The sequence below is a fragment of the Rhineura floridana genome, chromosome 1 (assembly GCF_030035675.1).
Source record: "Rhineura floridana isolate rRhiFlo1 chromosome 1, rRhiFlo1.hap2, whole genome shotgun sequence".
Classification (NCBI taxonomy): Eukaryota; Metazoa; Chordata; class Lepidosauria; order Squamata; family Rhineuridae; genus Rhineura; species Rhineura floridana.
Window position 1 is genome coordinate 231,020,866 of NC_084480.1, and position 21,614 is coordinate 231,042,479.

Below are 21,614 nucleotides of genomic sequence, written 5' to 3' on the forward strand. Positions count from 1 at the left end.
CCAAAGGCCTGATCCTTGGCTGGGGTTTCACAGACCAAAAGGGAGGGTAAGGTAATGACCAAGGCTGAAGGGGAACTGTAACAAATGGTGGCAGCGGTGAAGAGAATAACAATACCAGTATTCAGAGTCTCTGGGAATACTAGTATTAGGACGTGACTGGTGGTTGCCTAGCAGGGGGATCTGTTGAGATCTGTGCTAGAGCGGGGAGAGAAAAAATAAAATAAAGGACAGTCCGGACTGGTGGAGTCCCTGGTGGTGCCTAGAGACAGGCAGTAACCATGAGCAGGTAGGAACCTGACAGGGAGAGCCAGGGAAGGGCATCACAGGTGGTGGCAGTAGCGGTGGGATACGAACAACAGAGAATCCAGATACGAACCAAAGAGAGTCCCAAAGACACGTGGTGACAAAGGAGACTACGTCACAGGTGTTGGCTGTAGCAGTGAGATACGAATACTAGAGAATCCCTACCAGTGGTGTGGCAAACAGAAATAACAAAACAAGATTACTTGTGAGAGTGACTGGCAAAGAGTGTGTGGCAAAGAGTGAGTGAACTCAAACACCATGGCTGAATATATAAAAATGAAAAGACAGGAGCGGTGGAGAAGTGCATAACATTCAATTTTCCTCACGAGGGTAAAGGGGTAGATGAATTGAGGGTACCACTTATAGGATTTGCTACTGCCCAGCAAAAACAACCTGTTAGGGAAGAGACCCCAGAAGGATATTTAAGCAATCCCGCTTATATAGAGTACTTGAGAGAGAAGTTAAGATGGGAGGCTGAGGAAAAAGACAAGCAGAGGGAGTTGGAAACTGAGAGAATGAGACTGGGGTTTGAGGAGAGGGAGAAGCAACAAGCATTGGATGCCGAATTACAAGTAGAAAAGTTAAAATTTGAAAGAGAGAAGTTTCATTCTGATGAAACAAGAAAGGACAGAGATGGAGCAAAAATAAAAATTACTCCAAAGGACTTTGCTGTCTATGAGCCTGGTCAAGATCCTCAAATTTATCTCAGCACCTTTGAAAAGGCAGCTCAGTTGTGGGGGCTACCTGAAGATAAATACATGCAGTATTTATCAAACCTGATTAAAGGGGAATTGGCTGAGGTATACCAATATTTCCCCTCAGACAGGCCCGTCACCTATGCTGAATTCAAAGAAGCAGTGTTTAAAAGATTCAGACTGGGGCCTGATCATTTTAGAAAGCTTTTCAGAAACTGGCAGATACAGACAGGGAGGTCTTTCGTGGAGCTGGGGGCAAAACTGATGGACATATTTGGGAAATGGCTGACAAGTGCAAAAGCTCAGTCTGTGGAGGAGGTGAAAAACCTCATGATATTGGATCAATTATACCATCAGTTACCACCAGAAATAAGGCTCCTGGTCGAAGACCGTTCCTCTACATCGGTGCAGGAGGCCGCAGAGATGGCAGATCACTTCACCTCCAACAGAACTGGCTGGGTGGGGAAAACATCAAGAGATTTTAAACCCAGACCATATAATGCTGGCAGAAGGGATGTGGTACCACAGCGAGTGAGTCCTCCAGTAAAATCTGAAGGGCACAGGACACTCCAGAGTGGATCTGTTACCCTAAAGGTGAGGAGAAATTATGCTACAAATGTGGTAGACCGGGGCACCTACATTTTCAATGTGAGGTTGCCAACCCCATTAGTAATCCTGCTCAGACAAGGGCAGTGAAAACAGAGCCCAAGGCTTTAGAGACAGCGAAAAAGGTTCAGTTCTGCCAGATAAACTGGACAGAAGTAACAGACCTTGATTCAAGTCTGAGAGAGGAAGTGAGTGTACAAGGGGCAAATTATTGGGCATTGCTTGATACTGGTGCCGCTCAGACATTACTGAGGCCAGATTTAATAAAATCTGAGGTAATATTACCTCAGGAAACTGTGACTATCCAAGGAGTGAGGGGTCAACCAGAAAGTTTGCCTGTGGCCCTGGTGGAAATGACTTGGAGAGGCCGAGAGGGCCGATATAAAGTAGGCATTAATGCCCAGCAACAAGAACCAGTAATACTGGGAAGAGATGTAATGGGAGCCCAAGGAAAGATCTATGTAGTGACCAGACAGCAAATTGGCAGAGAAAAAGAAGCCATATTAAGGGGGGCTGAAACAAACAGGGTGGAATCTGTTAACCAGCCTCAGGTCACCATAGCAACCACTAGCAGGCCTGTTGAAGGAGACAAACTGTATCAAGTGGTCTCTGATAAGAAAGAAGCAGAGCAATTCAGGGAAGAGCTGCATAAAGATATAAGTTTGAAGCAGATAAAGGAACAAGCTCTGACCCAACAGATTCCTTTCACTGACAAACTGAGGAATCAAGTTGTGTGTGAGAATGGGATTTTATATAGACTGTGGATGCCTGCTGAGAGAAAGGATGAATGTGAACCAGTGAAGCAATTGATAGTACCTAGCAAATACAGAACCAGATTGCTAGAGGTAGCCCACGATGTCCCATGTGCAGGACATCTGGGAATAAAAAAGACCAAGAGGAGATTGGCGGCACACTGTTATTGGCCAAACATCTCCAAAGATGTAAAACAACATTGTCTATCTTGTGGAATATGCCAAAAGGTGGGAAAAAGTGGAGTAAAGACTAAGGCACCCTTAAAGCCCCTTCCTATAATTGGACAACCCTTTTATAGAGTGGGAATAGATTTGGTGGGCCCTTTTTCCAAACCCACAAGGCATGGCAAGAAATATCTATTGGTGGTGGTGGATTTTGCCACCAGGTACCCAGACGCAGAAGCACTAAGATCTGTAGAAGCCCCTGTAGTGGCAGAGGCTTTATTAAAAATCTTTATGAGGCTGGGTTTCCCTCATGAAGTGCTGATGGATCAAGGCAGTGTATTCGTGGGAGATATGGTTATGGCGTTCATACCCAGGAAACATGACAAATTACAGGCTAACTGGGAAGGACCATATACCATCAGAGAAAGGCTTGACACAGTGACATATGTAATTACCACAGACCAATTAAACAAAAGCAAAGTGGTTCATGTAAATATGTTGAAGCCTTACCATACCAGGGATGCACAGGTGTTGCAAGTTACCTTATTCCCTGAGGGAAGTGGGCCTGAACTTCCAGATTTGGTACAGGAAAGCAAAGACAAAGGAGGGGTAGATCAAGTGGAATGGTCAGAGGAGGTGAAGGAGGAAGTAAAAAAAGAGATTCTGAGAGTGTTGAAAACCTATAGGAATCTCTTTAGCAACAAACCTGGCCGAACCAGTATAGTTATACATTCCATTGATACTGGAGATCATGCCCCAATCAGATCTGTTCCGTACCGTGTGAATGGGAAAGTTTTGAATGAGATCAAAAAGGAGGTGGAAGATATGCTGGAATTAGGAGTGATCAGGGAATCCATCAGTCCCTGGGCCTCAAGTATTGTCCTGGTTCCGAAAAAAGATGGAACGACAAGGTTTTGCATTGATTATTGGCTAATCAATAAAATTACTGTCTCAGATGTGTATCCTATGCCTAGGGTAGACGCAATGTTAGAGTTATTGGGGGCAGCAACCATTATCTCTACACTAGATCTTTGTAAAGGATTTTGGCAAATGGAACTAGACGAGCAATCCAGAGCCAAAACTGCCTTCAGTACACCAGATGGGTTATATGAGTGTGTGACTTTACCCATGGGACTAAGGAACTCACCAAGTTCATTTCAGAGGCTAATCAATACTGTGTTGCGAGGCATGTCAGATTTTGCAGTGGCCTATATCGATGACGTGGCCATTTTTAGCAAGTCGGTGCCTGAGCATGTCCAACACCTGACAACAGTATTGGAGGCCTTAAGAAAAGCAGGCCTCACAATAAAAGCTAAGAAATGCCAGTTTGGACTAAAGGAAGTAATCTATTTAGGACATAAGATGGGGAGTGGGAAAATCACCCCCTTATGGAGCAAGGTGGAGGCAATACAAGCGTGGCCGATCCCCTTAACCAAAAAACAAGTAAGGGCATTTCTGGGTGTGGCTGGATTTTATAGGAAGTTTGTGAGAAATTTTGGGGAAATAGCAACCCCCTTGCATGAATTAACAAAGAAGAAGTGTTCTGAGCATGTGGTATGGACGGATGAATGTCAGAAGGCTTTTGATCTACTGAAGCAAGCCTTGTGCCAAGGACCCATATTAATAGCACCAGACTATGAGAAACCATTCATCGTGGCTACAGATGCGTCGGACCTGGCGCTGGGAGTCGTCTTGCTGCAGGAGAGAGAAGGCACCAGACATCCAGTGGCGTACCTGAGTCACAAGCTGACGCCGAGGGAGAAAAACTATTCGTCAGTCCAGAAGGAGTGCCTAGCGGTCGTGTGGGGACTGAACAAGTTGCGCCCATACATGTGGGGACGAAGATTCACAGTGACTACGGATCATCGGGCCTTGTTATGGTTGCAGACTATGAAAAACCATAACACTATGCTGCAGAGGTGGTCCTGGGCCCTACAGGACTATCAAGTGGACTTCCAGTTCATAAAAGGCAAGGACAGTGTACTGGCCGATGGACTTTCCAGGCAAGTGGCTGGAACTGCAGTGACGTGACCAGACGGAGGAACAAAGAAAGACATTTTCCCCATAGAGACTTTTATTTGTTAATGCGACGTATAAATCCTGGAACAGGAATAATACTCTGCCGTTGTTTTAAGGGGGGGGGAATGTGATGTTCCTATATTAATGTATATATGGTAAGTGTTGGTTGTTTAGAAGATACATGGTAAGTGGAGTGAAAGAGGAGGGGGAGTGAATGGGCAGTAGAATGCTAGATGATTGGCTGAGTGTTTAAAATGGCTGAACGTATAAAAGGAAGAGTGAGAGTGGAATCTGGGGGGAGAAGAGAAAGAGTGGGTTGCTTGGTGGGGTTTGAGAGAGTTGTTTGCCAGGAGAGAGTGGAGAAGGAGGGGGGTGGAGTTCGGATTAGTATTGAGTAAAACCATATGCTTATGTGCCTTAAGAAGAAATCTTGTTAATCTTGTTAGCTTTGTTATCTTTAATAAATACTTAATTTGGTTTACCAAAGGCCTGATCCTTGGCTGGGGTTTCACAGACCAGAAGGGAGGGTAAGGTAATGACCAAGGCTGAAGGGGAACTGTAACAAATGGTGGCAGTGGTGAAGAGAATAACAATACCAGTATTCAGAGTCTCTGGGAATACTAGTATTAGGACGTGACTGGTGGTTGCCTAGCAGGGGGATCTGTTGAGATCTGTGCTAGAGCGGGGAGAGAAAAAATAAAATAAAGGACAGTCCGGACTGGTGGAGTCCCTGGTGGTGCCTAGAGACAGGCAGTAACCACGAGCAGGTAGGAACCTGACAGGGAGAGCCAGGGAAGGGCATCACAGTGTGCACTTATAAAATGATAGCACAAAAAAGTATTTTATATGCACCCCAAATTCCTTTTTGCATGCTACTTTCTCAGTGCACACAAGTTATATGGATAGGAATAAACAGAAATGAATGATTAAAAGGAATTGTAAGATGTGCAAAACTGTGCATTTATTTATTTAGGGTGATAGCCAACATTAGTTTTACTTAGAAAAAACCCATATATTTCAATGGGTCTATTCTGAGTTGGATCTCACTCTTATTTTCTGAGCTCCCTTTGGGAGGAAGGGTGGGATATACATTTTAATAATAATAATAATAATAATAAATAATAATAATAATAATAATAATAATAATAATAATAATAATAATAATAAGGCAGTGTACAAGTGGATTCCAAGCAGTCACTCATCCAGGCACTGACCAGACACAGCTTCCCCAAGGTGGTGGCCTCATGCATCTTCAAACCATATTCTGGGACTCATTATTGAATTATACACTGCGATATGACTTACAGTGGCTTCATCATTGGGGTGTAATCCCATGCTACTCCAGCAAGGTGCATGAAAAGATCACATTCACACCATACATTTATTCTGCTATTATACCACTTTTAACAGTCATAGCTTCTTCCAAAGAATCCTGGGGATGGTAGTTTATGAAGGGTGCTGAAAGTTGTTAGGACATCTCTATTCCTCTCATAGAGCTACAATTCTCAGAGTTCTCTGGGAAGAGGCACTGACTTTTAAACCACTCTGGCAATTGTAGTTCTGTGAGGAGAATAGCAATCGCCTAACACCTCTCAGCACCCTTCACAAACTACACTTCCCAGGATTCTTTGAGGGAAGCCATGATTGTTTAAAGTGGAATGATAGTGGAATAAATGTATGGTGTGAAGGTGGCTTTAGAGATTCTCGACATTAAATCAAAAGGAAGGTGGAGTGAATGTAGGGTAGAGCTAGCCCATGGCAACATAACAAAACAATGAAAATACATACATGTCTGCTTTAATATAACCTCTAGTATGTATCTTAGGCTTGTAAATGAGAAAAAGAGAGAAATTGCTTTCATGTATGTTTCTGTTACCCATGGAAACTGCCTTTTGCAACACACTGTACCTGCTTTCGACTTTGCTGTTTGGACTTTCTTAACTCCTCATATTTCCATTTCCATAGAGTTTTTTCCGACTTCAGCTTCTCTATCTCTTTTTCCAGAGATGAGCGGATTCTGCAGTGTTACAAGAATGGTAACAATCAATCCTTAAAAAATTATACTGACTCATAAAAACATAAGAACATAAGACTCCAGGACTATATTGTTCAAGATGTGTTTGTGTTTTGTTGTTCTTGTTGTGGCTGCTGCTGCTGCTGCTGCATTAGCTACAGAGCAAAGGATATTTTCAAAAGCAACGGGCAACCCACCCCTGCATCCAGGTGAGCTAAAGTATGTGCAATTTTAATCTTAGTAGCTACTGCGGCAGGACTACATCTGATGTTGTAGCTTATTGGTATAAGATATGACTCACAGTGGCTTCATCAATGGGGTGTAATCCCATGCTACTCCAGCAAGGTGCCTGCGAAGATCTATGAAGACAAGGCGGGTGACATTGATCCAGAGTTTCTGTGAACAAAACTCTGCCCATATGATGCTTCTGCTGGTGGACCAGGCAGGGGAATATTTGCCAGTTCCCTCTGCAGCCCTTTTTGTCTCCTGAAAAGCAGGTCTGTAGAGCTGAGGGACCCTCTAGAAAAGCATGGGAGGTGGTGCAGAGGAAATGGGTGAAAATCATCTCCTCATCCAGTTGAATCTTCCACTGGATCTCAACATCTTACCCAAAAAGGAAAGAGCCATTCTATTTGCAGAAAGGACACTCTGGACTAGTGCTGTGCCAAAACCCACACTGTAATTTCTTGAAAGTTTTCTTCTCCTGTGAAAGAGGCTTCTGTTTCTTCCTTATTCTCAGTGCATTTGGGAATTTCTTTAGAATGTTTGTGCATGGATGTGTGTGTGCATGCAAGGCTAAATGTACCTTCTCATTGCAAGGTGTGTTTTTCTTTCCATTAAACATTTATCCAGTGCTCTGCAGCTTCCCTGCCTGCCCACATTTCCTGATCTGAAAAAGCCTCTGATGCCATGGGGTATTTAGGAAGTGCAGGCACCTGGGAAGGTTGGAAAATGCAGACCATCAGAGAGATGATTTGTAGAATGAAAGAAGACACTCCCCTCAGCCACCATCCACACTGAAATTCAGCATCATCTGAGCTCTGCGAGTGCTGCATTTTCCCGAATGAAGCGTAGAGTGATCGAGGATCGTAATATTCTCAGGGAGGCCAAAATGCTTATTTACAAAGCCACTGTACTACCGAGCTTACTGTATGCCTGTGAAACATGGACCACCTATAAACACCACTCCCAACTTCTTGAAAGATTCCACCAACGCTGCCTCTGGAAAATTCTGCACATTACTTGGGAAGATAGGCGGACTAATGTTAGCGTATTGGAAGAAGCAAAGACCACCAGTGTTGAAACAATGATCCTCCAACATCAACCTCGCTGGACCGGCCATGTTGTTCGAATGCCTGACCACCATCTTCCAAAGCAGCTACTTCACTCCCAACTTAAGGCTTAAGGATGGAAAATGGAATATCGGTGGACAGCAAAAGAGGTTTAAAGATGTTCTCAAAGCTAATCTAAAAAAATGTAACATGAGCATCAAGAACTGGGAAGCCTTGGCCCATGTGCATCCCAATTGGAGGTCAGCCATTATCAAAGGTGCTATGGACTTTGAAGAAGCACAAGTACAGGGCGAAAGGGACAAACGAGCTAAGCGGAAGGCACGTCAAGCAAATCCTCCTTGTGACCATCTTCCATCTGGAAACCTATGTCCTCACTGTGGGAGGCTGTGTGCATCCAAAATTGGCCTCCACAGTCACTTATGGACCCACTGTTAAAGACCTTACCCTGGAAGACAATCTTACTCGGCCATGAGTGATCGCCAATGAATGAATGACAAGCACAATACAAATTCCCTTTTGATAACTTTTGGGTGCAACTTCTTTTCTCATTAACTGAGGGAGAAATTTTTGGAGGAGGGGGAACAGGAGATATTTTCAGCACAGCACATCTCTGGACCAACCCATTGTTCCCTCTCATAAGAATTTTGCTGAGTGATGTTCAGTTGGAAAAGAACCATATAACTGGGACCACTTTCATGATTCCTTCTGGTATACATCACTATAATAGTGTAGAAAGAATGCCTAGGAAAGCTGCTCCCATGCCACTGTGAATAACAGTGAAATGACTCTTGATAGGTCTTGAATTAGAATATAAATATCTCAGTGAATATTTATTCATTGAAACTTGCATAGGTTTCCCACATAAATTAAATGGGTGCTTTTGACAATATTTTGTACTCAGCATTTTAAAAAAGTTAAATTTCCCTCTTCAATAGTTGATAGCACATGATGGACATAAGCCACATAATGAAGCACTTTAATGTCCCATTGACTTATTCACATGCTTAAGACTCCAGTCCTAAGAATTAGTTTACCTGGGATTCTATCCTACTGAACTATGGGACTGGCTTCTGAATAGACCACATATATCTCTAACTGAATCAATGGGGCTGAAAAGTGTGCCACTTTTGCTAAATCAGCCTTTACTACTATGGTGCCATCCAGATGGTGTTGGGCTCCAGCATGGCAATTGTTATGTCTAATGGGAGTTGTAGTCCAGCAAAATCTGGGGTACCCCAGGCTGGGACATATTATGCCTTTTGATAATATCAAGGCATTTACCAGCCTAGTTCCAATTAAACTAAAGATTTCTTTACACATTACTGATGTGAAGAGGTAGCATAGTCAAAAAGCAGCTGCAGAATTGCACAGTTCCTTGTGGCCCCTTCTGTGTTGAGCAATAACTTCTAAAGTGGGAACACTTTTATATCCACACAGATTCCCTGTACGATTTAGATTTTTTAAAGAAAGTTGCTTTAAATTTTTTATCTGTGGCAGGTTGTTGGATTAGATGAGAATCAAGTCCCCTACAACTCTATCATTCTATATGAATGGTATTAGTTGCCAAGTATGTATTTGTAACATGGAATGGTAGCTTCACTTGCCTGATAGCTTCAGTTGCCTAGACTCCAAGTGTCTACTCCAGTGAGCAGACAAATCTAAGCCTTAGGTCCACCCCTCTGCCACTGATAGCAATCCAGCACCAAGGTAGTAGCAAAGTTGGAACTAACCACAGGATGGATACCATATCATGCCATATTGTTGATTCAAATTCCATATGATTGTGTGCAGGCCCACACTTCTAGACCACTGCATGCCAGGCCACAACTGCTACACTCTTTAACTGGTCCTTTAGATTGTATTCTTTCTGGGGAAGAATTTCTTTTGTCAATGTTGTTTATGTCTCCTTGCAGACTTTTGTAATGAAGAAATATTTGGTATCATTTAGCAACAGCTGCCAACAATATATACCAGAATAAATCACACTCAGTATTACTTTCCTCTATTATTTTAACATGCTCCACAGTGGAGTAGACAGCAGGATTTGTAACAATATGTCCCAATTTTCTCAGATGTCAGGCACCAATTTGCAAAGATAAGACAGATAAAGGAAAACAAGAACTAGATTGCAGAATATTTGGCATTTGAACTTGACTTTCCACTATCTGCAATGTACTCTCTAATTGCATTCCAAACTGGACTGTTAAGGGCCCAGTTTGAAGTATTACTTGTGGTGTTTTTTGTTTTGTTTTAACAAAAGAAATATGTTATTAACTTACTTTTGCTCCTTTTGCAAGATTTTCCTTGATTCGTGGAGATGCAAATGTAACACAGAAATATGTACTACTTCATCTTCCTGAAATTGGGTTGGATTGTTGTTTGTGTTAGGATTCTCCAGAAAAACTGAAGTACATTTGCCTCCAGAACCAAGAATTTCCAGGGTGATTTTTGAATCTTGGTGGTCTCCTAATTCAGTTGCATAAATGTCCTGAAATGAACAAGTAGGTCAGTGGCTATAGGATTACAACCTCAAAATGCTTAGAAAATGGTTCATTTTTTGTGATTGAACCCCCCCCCCATATTTATTTACCTGGCTGCCACTTTCAACCTTAGAAATCTTGTTCTGGGTATGTTTAGCAGGCTGTTCTTCCAGAGATCCTAAATGGTCTCCTGTCATTGAGCACATTTCAGAAAAAGGAAAGTTATTTTTCCTAATATTTCTAGCTTCCACTTGTTTATTTTCAGTGAGTAAACACTGGTTTATTTTTTTCACAGCACTCAGGTCTTTCATTGAGGCTTCCAGCTTGAGCTTCAGTTGCCTCCCCTCTTCACGGGCTTTATTTCTTTCAGCTCTAACTTTGCTCCATTTCTCTCGCCAGTTGGCAGTGCAATCTGACCACCAACGCATGGTCTTCTCCATTTGGGCTGTCCTTGCCTTGGCTTCTTCAAGCTCTCGAAGCCGTAGCTCCTCGCAAATTTCCCAGTCACTGCTATTATAAATATACACAGAGGAATGATAGGATGGAGGTGGAAGTACTCTTGATGATGTTAAGTTAGAGTTGCAGGTGCTACATGTTCTTGCATAGTCCCTTCCTTCAGTGTTGCAGGGTTCTTTTAGTTGGTTTCTGAGAAGTTGCTTGTCTTCCATTAAGTTGCAGAGAGAATCAAAATTCATGTCTCAGGATGATTCGTTTGTTTCTACACCAAAAGCAGAAAAGTAAGGCTAAATTTATAAACACTTTAATAAGCCCCAGATCAAAAAGCAAAATAAGATCCAGGTCAGCAGGACCATTAATAACACACTACTTTAATTCAATGCAAAGTCTCTTATTTAATTCAGTACACCCAAGGCTAGAGTCAGCACTACCTTATTTTACAGAATTTCCAGCAGCGTAGCCATAAAGACAAACACATTGGCATAAGCAAAAACAAAGAGTCTTGTTCAGCTTTTTGTGGACTAGAATCCACTTCAGATGCATGTTGTAATCTTCATTTGGCAGGTGTGCACATGGGAGTAAAGAGAAAAATATATGTAAAAGTTGGTTTTAAATCGCAATGAAATGCAAAAAGTACAGAGTGACAATTCAATTTAGAACTTAAGCACAGTGATCCTTCACACCATCAACAATTAATGACAACATATTTGGTGATCACATGATTGCTGAGTAAATTAACACTTGGAGAAGAATCACTGTCTCTTTTCAGAGCCAAATGTATAGAACTAAGCGTCTAGATAACTTGTAATTCAGCTATGTCATGCCAGAGTATTCTTTAAAGTTTCTTTGTTAGTTTATATAGCCAAAGTTAATTTACCCTTTTTTGTCTTTGTTTTTAGATAAGGCAATATATTAAGTGGAATCAGACTTGTAACTGCCCTCCTCTTCCCATCATCCATTAGAATGTGATTTGTCCTGTTGACTCTCTTGCAGCAAGATTCAAATGGAACCAGATCTTTTAAAAGATTCCTTTGTTAGTGTTTTTCTTAGTATCATTCTATTGACAAGCATGAATAATCTCATTGATTGTTACATTAATATGGCCTGTGGGGCAACTGAAAGATCTAACAACTATTTGGCTCTTTTGAGAAACCATGTCATCATAGGATTAATGGGGATGGGAGAAATCACAATTTTAAGAGCAATGGAGTCTTAGGTATCTAAAATTACATACTATATACCTGCAGACCATCAGAATGGTATTTTAACAAAATATTTCATGTCTGTACTTTGTCTTTACTCTCAGCTTATAAATTACTGAAACAACACAGTTTCCCATTGAAAGAAGTGCCCATGTTACAGTTTATAGTCTATATTTTGGTTTATTTATTAAGACAAAATGTTTCCAAGTGTATACAATCAAATTAAAAGCCAAAGAAAAGAAAATCTATACATTATACTTTGCACAACCAATCCCTAATCCAGAACATAGATAAAATTAATATAACCCTGCTTGGTTCTCCCACTGATGGATTCTACAGCAGAGTCCGGCTGACAGCATTCACGGTTTGAAGACCACCCAGATAACTTAGGAAAGCATCGAATTTATCAGTCTTATTTCCTGGAAACGTTGCCCCTTGAGGTTAAAGTAAATGTATTTTGTACAAAACAAAGTACCCCAAATACACTATTTTGAACAAGGATGTGTGCATAAATTACATATGCCCACCATACAAATAGGCAGCTACTGCATTAAGTACAATGTCTAATGTCATGCAATGGCACAGTAAATTTGAGTTGCCCTTTATCAGCAGAAGGAAAAATCAGACACCAGTACATCAAGACACTTTGCCTAGTCAGACAAGGAACTGACAGCAAAAGCAAAAAACAATGGGGCATACGAAAAAGAGGTTTATCAGTCCAACATATTTTGAATCCTTCTGGTTCTTTTTCAGGGAAATTCAAAGAAGAATGATTCAAAAATTCATATGTGATACCTCTTCCATTGCTTCTGCTTCCAGTTCCTCTTGGGGGTTCCCATTTTTATTGCACTCATCACACAAGAGTCTATTTGAAGCCCCCAATTATCATATCAAATTGTCACTTACACTCTCTTCGAAGAGCTTGAAAGGAGTCTGTGGTTTTTCTAGAAGGGAGGGAGAGAGAGAGAGAGAGAGAGAGAGAGAGAGAGAGAGAGAGAGAGACTCTAAACATTGTTGTGATATATCAGAAATTTTAATGAGAAATAGAAAATGCCCAACATGTTTCAGTTTGCACCTGCCTTGGGGACAAAGGACTATAAATAGCTGGATTATTTACTTATTTAATACATTCCAACCCCACTTTTCTTCCACCATGGAACACAAGGTGGTTTCTTATCCAGACACAGAAGAGACACAAACCTGGTTAGCTTCAGCAAGATAGCAGCATCATGTGCCTTCAGACCATGCCCTTATCCCAGTGCTTCACTCAGAAAAAGTCTGAGACATGTTCACTTTTCATATCTCTGATGAACATTTCTTATATATCTCAACACCATTTTGAGGCTTTGTCTGTGGTGTGTGTGGGTGAGTGTGTTTCCCCCCCTTTCGTGTGAGATAAACAGGGGAGATGTCACACAACATGGATAAACCATAATTACAATCAGATGACTGCTCAGGGTGGGATTATGATTTAAAAAGAAAAATGAACTCACCAGGTGAAGAATGCAATTCTCTGTGCAAAGATTTGATAGGAAAACCAAGCCATGTGGATGAATTGTATCAAATGTTTTGCATTAGGAATTGTTTGTGATAATATTTAATGGATGAGATCTTGTTTCCTGTATGTTTTGCTCTTTTGATGTTGCTTGAAACATTTTGCCTCTGGCATAATTTACTGTGGCAATGTTTCTTCCCCTGCATGTGCATATGAAGTAGCTAAAAGAATGCTGACATGCAGTGTAGGCTAGAATGCCTGCCAATGTGGCCCATTGGTGATACTAGTGACTTGCTTAGCCAACGGCTATAGACCAATTATAAGGAGATTGATCTATAGTGTAGGGGTTTTCTGCAGACAGCAACACTCTCCTAAGCAAAAGCTGCAGATGAAATCCTGAAGAAGTGGACTTGCATGTGCAACAATTCAGCTGATTGGCATGGACTGACTCCCTTACAGCTTGTTTATCCAATTTGGGGGTGCGGGTAGGGAGATCACATTATTGGCAAAACACCTAAAAGAAGGACTTGTCTATAGAAGAAAGACAAATCTGGAGACAATTTACTTAACATAAATTACAATTGACTTCAGAAGCAATTACTTACATTCCTGAATCTCCTCAGATGTTAAGCCAATAAAATCTCATCTACCAACAAAGTGATTTCATACATATTTTTTCTTCCTAAATCAGTAACCAAGTATAAAAATTGAATGTACATGGTCTTTGAAGGTAGCTTTGGCATATCCTGTGACAAAGGACTGCCCACAAATCATCCATTGGTGACACCATTACTGGGTTGTATCCAACTAAACTCCACTCTGAGCAAACCCATCAAAATTAATGGACTTAAGTTACTCATGCCCATTAATTTCAGTGGATCTACCCTGAGCATGACTTACATTGCCAACCCACTGTTTTTGACCTCCTTTTATTTGCCTTCTTTTGAAGGCAGAAATATAGGAGAATTGACCATATAAGGTATTGTTCCTAAATCCCATGGGAAAATATTTTATTTCAGGAAGCAGCAATCCATGGAAATTTAGCAGGATAATACCAGTTCTTGACAAGACACACAGACAATTTCTTAATGCTTTTAGGATCTAATATTTTAGACAATGGAAATTAACAGTTTCAAGCTACAAAGGGAGAATGTATTTTTACTGCTTCTACTACTATGGCATTTACATGCTGCTTTTACATGCTACTCATGCCTAAAAGTGGTTTGCAGTCAATAAAATTATATATATATATATATATATATATACACACACACACACACAAGCACAAAACAATGAACACATTTCATTTATTCTGACTTGGTCCTGCTGCACAGATAGAGGAGACTGGGTGATACAACCTCTTACTTACTCTTTGTTGAATAGAGAAAGACAAAATGCACACGTTTTATATTTTGAATTAAGGTCTACTCAGGCCTAACTGATATGCGCTATTGGGAATGCTTTTCAAAGAAGGCTGAGCTTTTTGCTCTTTCAGCCCAGTTTGAATTGCAAGTGATGAATTGATTTCACAGAACAATTTGCCACATGCCCAGATCACCAGAAAAGCCATGATTAACTGTGAGACTTTTAGTATCCCACTTGTGATCTGGGCGCATGGAAAATGCACAACAGGAGGAAGTTTAACAAAAGTTACAGTGTGCTGCGTACATCTGTTTGGTAGCACTAAATTATTGTATTCATTTGTTGAAAATTTCTATACCATGATACCAATTAAAACAATGTTCAGTGAATGGAATATAATTATCAAGTTCTAGCTTGTCCAATGCTAGACCTGACCCTGTCAGACACTAGACCCTACCAACTGCACTTAATTCTAGAATTGCATCTAAGAAAATTGTTCCCAGCTGTGTGATTAATGGTGTTTCAAGAATTACTAGCTAGTGAAGGAAAGAATATTCAGTTGTTCCAATTCACAGCCATCTTTGGTCTTGAGGCACCAAATATGTTTGCCTGGCTGCTCCTTTTATTGCTTTTAACTACCTCTCATTGTTAATTAGGATATTATGAAGATGTGTCAGATACATACAGTACTCCTGCTGTTAATAAAAGATTGGCTAAAATAAACAACACCTATTATCAAGCAAATGCTGTATGAAGAAACAGCATAATACTGTGAGTTCAATATGTACACGGAATTCAACATACAACTACAGATTTTGAGGCAATGGGTGGCCGGCCACCAAACCAGATGTCCTGCTTCTGGGCATTTCATAGACACCTGGTTTGTCACTCTATAAAACAGTACTGGAGCAGATTAGTTTAGGGCTCTTCCTATTAATTTATTTATTCATCTATTTAGATGAAAATGTATAAACTGTTTGATCATAAGATATCCAAGTGGTGAACAAAAATGTACAAAAGTACATAGGATAATATCCAACAAAGTGCTTTTACTAACACATGGATTTCTGCTTGCACCAAGGAACCTCTCCTCCCGCTTTCCGCACCCCGCTTGCAACCTCCCCAAATCTGCTCTGGAGGGTTGGAGGTCTCCTAGAACATATTGGAGGGGCGAGGATAAGAGAGGGAGGGGAAGTTCCAATGCACAGCCAAAAGTCCTTGCGCTAATGGAAGTACTTTGTTGGATGCTACTCCCAGAAAATACATTGGAAACAAAAATAAAAAATATTGTGAAAGCATCTTAAACATCCTTAAGATGATCCCTCGATACTGTGCCCAGTAGGCAAGGATTCTTTGCACAGCAGACTACCACAATTTCTTACCTTAAAGCAGATAAATGTTTCTAAACTGACATTCAACTTCTACATTGTATTTTATATACACAAATACGGCAGATCTGAATATTAGGGTTATTGCTGAGTTATTTGAAAGTAATTCTCTGGTGTGCAATGTTTTAATGGTTTTAGCTTTCAATTGCATTTTAACTGTATGCTATATTTTTGCGGTTGCTTTGTAAACTGTCCTGCGAACTAGATAGATGAAGGGCAATTCAGAAATAAAAGTAATGAACAAACACATTAAATGAGGCATTTCTTTGACATTTTAACTGCAGTGACTTGTACAGTTGAAGAGGCCAGCTGCTTTCCCATTTACTTGTTTATTGATATAAGATGAAAATGACTAAGAAATCTTTGACCCTTTAACTTTTCCCTCTGTGTCCCCTCCCCTGCTGTGGTCACAGGGACTGTGTGAAAATACACCAGAGATCACTGGTGGTCTCTGGACCATTGGCTAAGAATCACAGAACTGGCTTTCTTACAGTTTGTCCTATGGCAATAGACTCCATTACATGTTGGGCCACTAGTTCCAGATGATTCCTACCAAACACTCTTTCCAAAAGAGCAATGGTGTGAATCATCCGGAGTGTATTCTGCTCTCACATTTTATATAATAAAATAGCAGAACACTGCCAGCATGTTTTGAAACTATGGAAAGAATATCACATAACATTCTTCTAGCAGAACCAGATGGACTACAGTCTACCTTCTACACACAGGAAAGAGATGCACATTATTCAGGTCTTCTCAGTGGTGAACTACTAAATTGGAATCTGCTGTCTATCCTTCATATTTTCCTCTCAAATCAGGCATATAATTGTAATTATTTCCAGAAGACTTGGAGACTGTAACAACGAAGGCTTCTGAGATTTAATATATTCAATATATACAAACACTTCCCATACTTATATAGTAATCACATGCAAATAAGCGACTTAAATTATTCTCTAGTCATAATATTACTAATTTTCATAAATTTGATTATCAAGTGTAGTTGTTGTTAAGATATGATCCCAAGTAGTCAAAAATGTCTAGTTTATTATCATGCAAATATGACTATAATTATTTATTTCTGTTAAACCCAGCAAGCTCAGCTCTTTCCTTCCTTTGAGTCAGCAATGTCAATTTCAATGAAGGGCTCTAGGAAAGGGATGGGGGGGAGAGCCCTTCTGCCACTGTTTCCACAGTGTAGATAAAGAGCAGATAAAAAATACAAGAAGGAAGAAGCCACGCTGGTTCCTCTGTTTACACAGCAGTCTCCCTACCGGTTTAACTTATTTATACATGTTTTTAGATTGGCATGGTATGTAATCAGATAACTCAGGGGCAGTGGAGTTGCAAAATATAATATCATAGCATCAGAAATTCTGATTCTAAATAAAATAAAATAAAATAAATTTTAAAAATTCTGAATTATATTTGCAGTGCAATTTTTACTCAGAATGGAAAGTCTCGTGTTTAATCCCTAGTATGTGGATTTAGAATTGCACCCTTATTTGGCTAAATAAATCATCAGAGATAACACTTTACAAAGCATAAGAGGAAAGGTCCCTGACATGAGTAATTTACAGTCAAACATTTAATGCAGAGAAGAAAGGAATGGAATGGATAGAGAAATAACAAGTGATTGTCACAGTTGCATAGACATAGCTTCATAATAGATCCATCTGAAGCCCGTTGTAATGACTTCGCTAGGCACTTCCAGGAAAAAATCTCATGCATCCGTCAGGACCTGGACTCCAATGTTATCGCAGTGGAATTGAGTGAGGTGTCCGGAGCACAGTCTGGTCATGATTTGTTGGATGAGTTTCAATTGGTGCAGCTTGAGGACGTGGACAAGGTGCTTGGACAGGTGTGTGCCACTACTTCTATATTGGATTCTTGCCCCTCTTGGCTGATAAAAGCCAGCAGAGCTGGAACTGCCGGCTGGGCTAGGGAAGTGATTAATGCCTCATTGCGCGAGGGAGTGGTCCCTGGCTGCCTGAAGGCGGCGATGGAGAGACCACTTCTGAAAAAATCTTCCCTGGACCCTGAAAATCTTAATAATTACAGGCCGGTAGCAAAAGTTCCATTCTTAGGCAAGGTCCTAGAAAGAGTGGACCAGCTCCAGACGCTCTTGGATGAGACCGATTATCTAGATCCATTTCAATCGGGCTTCAGGCCCGGTTTTGGCACGGAGACGGCTTTGGTCGCCCTGTATGATGACCTTTGTCAGGAGAAAAACAGGGGGAGTGTAACTCTGTTGATTCTCCTTGATCTCTCAGCGGCTTTTGATACCATCGACCATGGTATCCTTCTGGGGAGACTCGCTGATCTGGGAGTTGGAGGCACTGCTTGGCAGTGGTTCTGCTCCTACTTGGCGGGTCGTCTCCAGAAGGTAGTGCTTGGGGAGTTTTGCTCGGCACCTTGGGCCCTCCAATATGGAGTTCCACAGGGGTCAGTACTATCCCCCATGCTTTTTAACATCTATATGAAGCCACTGGGTGCCGTCATCAGGAGTTTTGGAGTGCGTTGCCACCAGTATGCTGATGACACGCAGCTCTACTTCTCCTGCTCATCTTTTTCAGGTGAGGCCGTCAAGGTGCTGAACCGATACCTGGCTGCGATACTGGACTGGATGAGAGTGAACAAATTGAGGCTCAATCCACACAAGACTGAGATGCTGTTAGTAGGTGGTTCTCCTGACCAGATGGTGGATGTTCAACCTGTTCTGGATGGGGTTGCACTCCCTCTGAAGGAGCAGGTCCGTAGTTTGGGAGTTCTTTTAGAACCATCCTTGTCATTAGAGGCACAGGTAGCCTCGGTGGCATGGAATGCTTTCTATCAACTTCGGTTGGTAGCCCAACTACGCCCCTATTTGGACAGGGCCAACCTTGCTTCAGTTGTCCATGCACTGGTAACCTCTAGATTAGACTACTGCAATGCACTCTATGTGGGGCTGCCTTTGAAGACGGTTCGGAAGCTGCAGCTCGTGCAAAATGCAGCAGCCAGAATGTTGACAGGGACTCGGAGGTCCGATCATATAACACCGATTCTGGCCCGCTTGCACTGGCTGCCTATATGCTTCCAGGCTCGATTCAAGGTGCTGGTTTTAACCTATAAAGCCTTACACGGCCTGGGACCACAATATCTGTTGGAACGCATCTCCCGATACGAACCTACCCGTACACTGCGATCAACATCTAAGGCCCTCATCCGGGTGCCGACTCAGAGAGAAGCCCGGAAGGTAACAACGAGAAAAAGGGCCTTCTCAGTGGTGGCCCCCAAACTATAGAATTCACTCCCTGAAGTGGTACGCCTGGCGCCAACGTTACTATCCTTTTGGCGTCAGGTAAAAACCTTCCTCTTCTCCCAGGCATTTTAACATTTTAATTTTAACATTTTAACATCTTAACATTTTAACAGTTTAATATTTTAATATTTAATATACAACATTTTAACATCTTAATATATTAACCAGTTTAATACTTTTTTAACAGTTTATATTTTAGTACGAAGTTTTGTATTTGTTGATGTGTTTAATTATGTTTTGGTTTTTTGGTATTTCATTTCATTTTTAGTTGTTTAATAATGTTTTAAATTGTATTGGATGTTTATATGTTGTGAACCGCCCAGAGAGCTTCGGCTATGGGGCGGTATAAAAATCTAATTAATAAATAATAATAATAAATATAAATAATTGCAGTTGAACAGATGTGAGGAAATTCAGACCTGAGGGCCAAATGTGGCCCTCCAAACGTCTCTGTCTGGCCCTCAGGACTCCCAGTAGGCTGTGCATCCTACTCATACTGCAGCTCCTGTCTTCAGCCCCCCCTCCCCACTTTTCCAGCTGTGTTCCCCAATTTCAAGTGTCTTTGCTTGGCTGGAATGCATTCTTGAATTGAGATAATGCCTCTTGCTTGTCTGGATGGAGAAACATGTATGTGTAGATGCAGAAACCTCTGGATATAGCCTACAGTACAAAGGTATGAGTCGTATCTTTTGATCCATCCACATTTGCCTCTGGTCCCACCCACCACTGACTTGTGGTCCCCTGAATGTTCCCAAGAGAATGTTGCCCTTGGGCTCCAAAAAGTCCCCCACACTTATGGGGATGTTGGGTAATGAGATTTGAAGGGACATGACACAGTTCTCATGCTGAAATTGGTCTCACCTTGTCAGATGCCTCAATGAAAGACCACCTTGGAAGTATAATAAAAAAAGAATTATTGCATCTGCTGATTGCTTATAGTTGTTCCTGTGTACATACATTCACTGCTGCATAATGTACAAAATAGTCTAGCTAAACAACCCTTGCACATAAAAGATCCCACTGTTTTATGTTCCCAATTAATAATTTCTAATAAAACTGCATGTCATTTATTTCATTGTCTTGCTTATAAATATTTGCTGATGTTCACTCCCAAAAGAAAACACTTGAATGAAAGAATCCTAAAAACAGGCAGTGTCCAGAAATTTTGTGTAACATTCTGCATCAGTGTTTATATCTGCATGTATTATGCACAAGTTGGGTCTGCTTTCAAAAAAAGCCACTTGGGGTTGGCTGTCTTTCAGAGGGGGGTAACTAAGTGAATTAGAGAGAATATACAGCTGGCATGAGGTAAACTGCTCGTATTCATCCAGCAATATGTTATTGAATTAAACTAATTCTGATGTTATCTGAAATTGGAAACCTGTACACATTAAAAGGAACATTTGGTAAGCTGTTAGGAATTGAAAATTCTCAATCTATTACAAATCTAATATAGAATTGATCTGCATATCATTACATTTGTTAGATGAGGCTCCAAACTAAGTATTGCTTCCCTAGAGTTATTCCATCTCCACTTAGTACTAATATTTATGTGTAGATAAACTAAAGTTCACTTATTCAACCCACATTCTGAGCATAGAGTGGAATTAAAGATTTTTGGAACTAGAGCTGAAATCCCATGAACACCTATTTGGGAAAAGGTTTACTGAAGCCAACAGAACTTTCCCCCTAAACACAGAACCAGGTTGCATGACTCCTTGGGCTCCTAGTATGCACTACTGGATCAAGTTACCATTTTTTTGTTTAGCATCCCATATTCAGTGTGAAAGAAATTAGTTTGAAACTCACACCTGCTTCTTTTTTCTTACACATTTCCAGGTGACCCATTCCAGGTGGTAATAATAATAATAATAATAATAATAATAATAATAATAATAATAATAATGCCATTGAATTGGCATAGCATAGGAAAAATCAATTTTTATCACAGGCTAGTTGAGCAAAGATCCTCCATGGAGCAGAGTGGTAAGCAGCGGTTATGCAGCCGAAGCTCTGCTCATGGCCGGATTTCGATTCCAACGGAAGGAGAAAGTCGAATCTCCAGTAAAAGGGGTCGAGGTCTA

At 41.0% G+C, this 21,614-nt stretch overlaps 1 protein-coding gene across 4 annotated transcripts in view; it reads right to left on the minus strand.

Moving 5' to 3' along the window:
* CCDC102B (coiled-coil domain containing 102B) overlaps positions 1–21,614 on the minus strand; it is a 181,429-nt gene that overhangs the window by 148,627 nt on the left and 11,188 nt on the right. For all 4 annotated transcript variants that reach the window (XM_061593860.1, XM_061593589.1, XM_061593682.1 and 1 more), the window contains exons 2-4: positions 10,437–11,044; positions 10,126–10,334; positions 6,449–6,557 (exon numbers count right to left, since the gene is read on the minus strand). In XM_061593860.1, coding sequence (XP_061449844.1) covers positions 6,449–6,557; positions 10,126–10,334; positions 10,437–11,021 — 903 coding nt within the window. In that variant the 5' untranslated portion in view covers positions 11,022–11,044. The remainder of the gene's footprint in view (positions 1–6,448; positions 6,558–10,125; positions 10,335–10,436; positions 11,045–21,614) is intronic.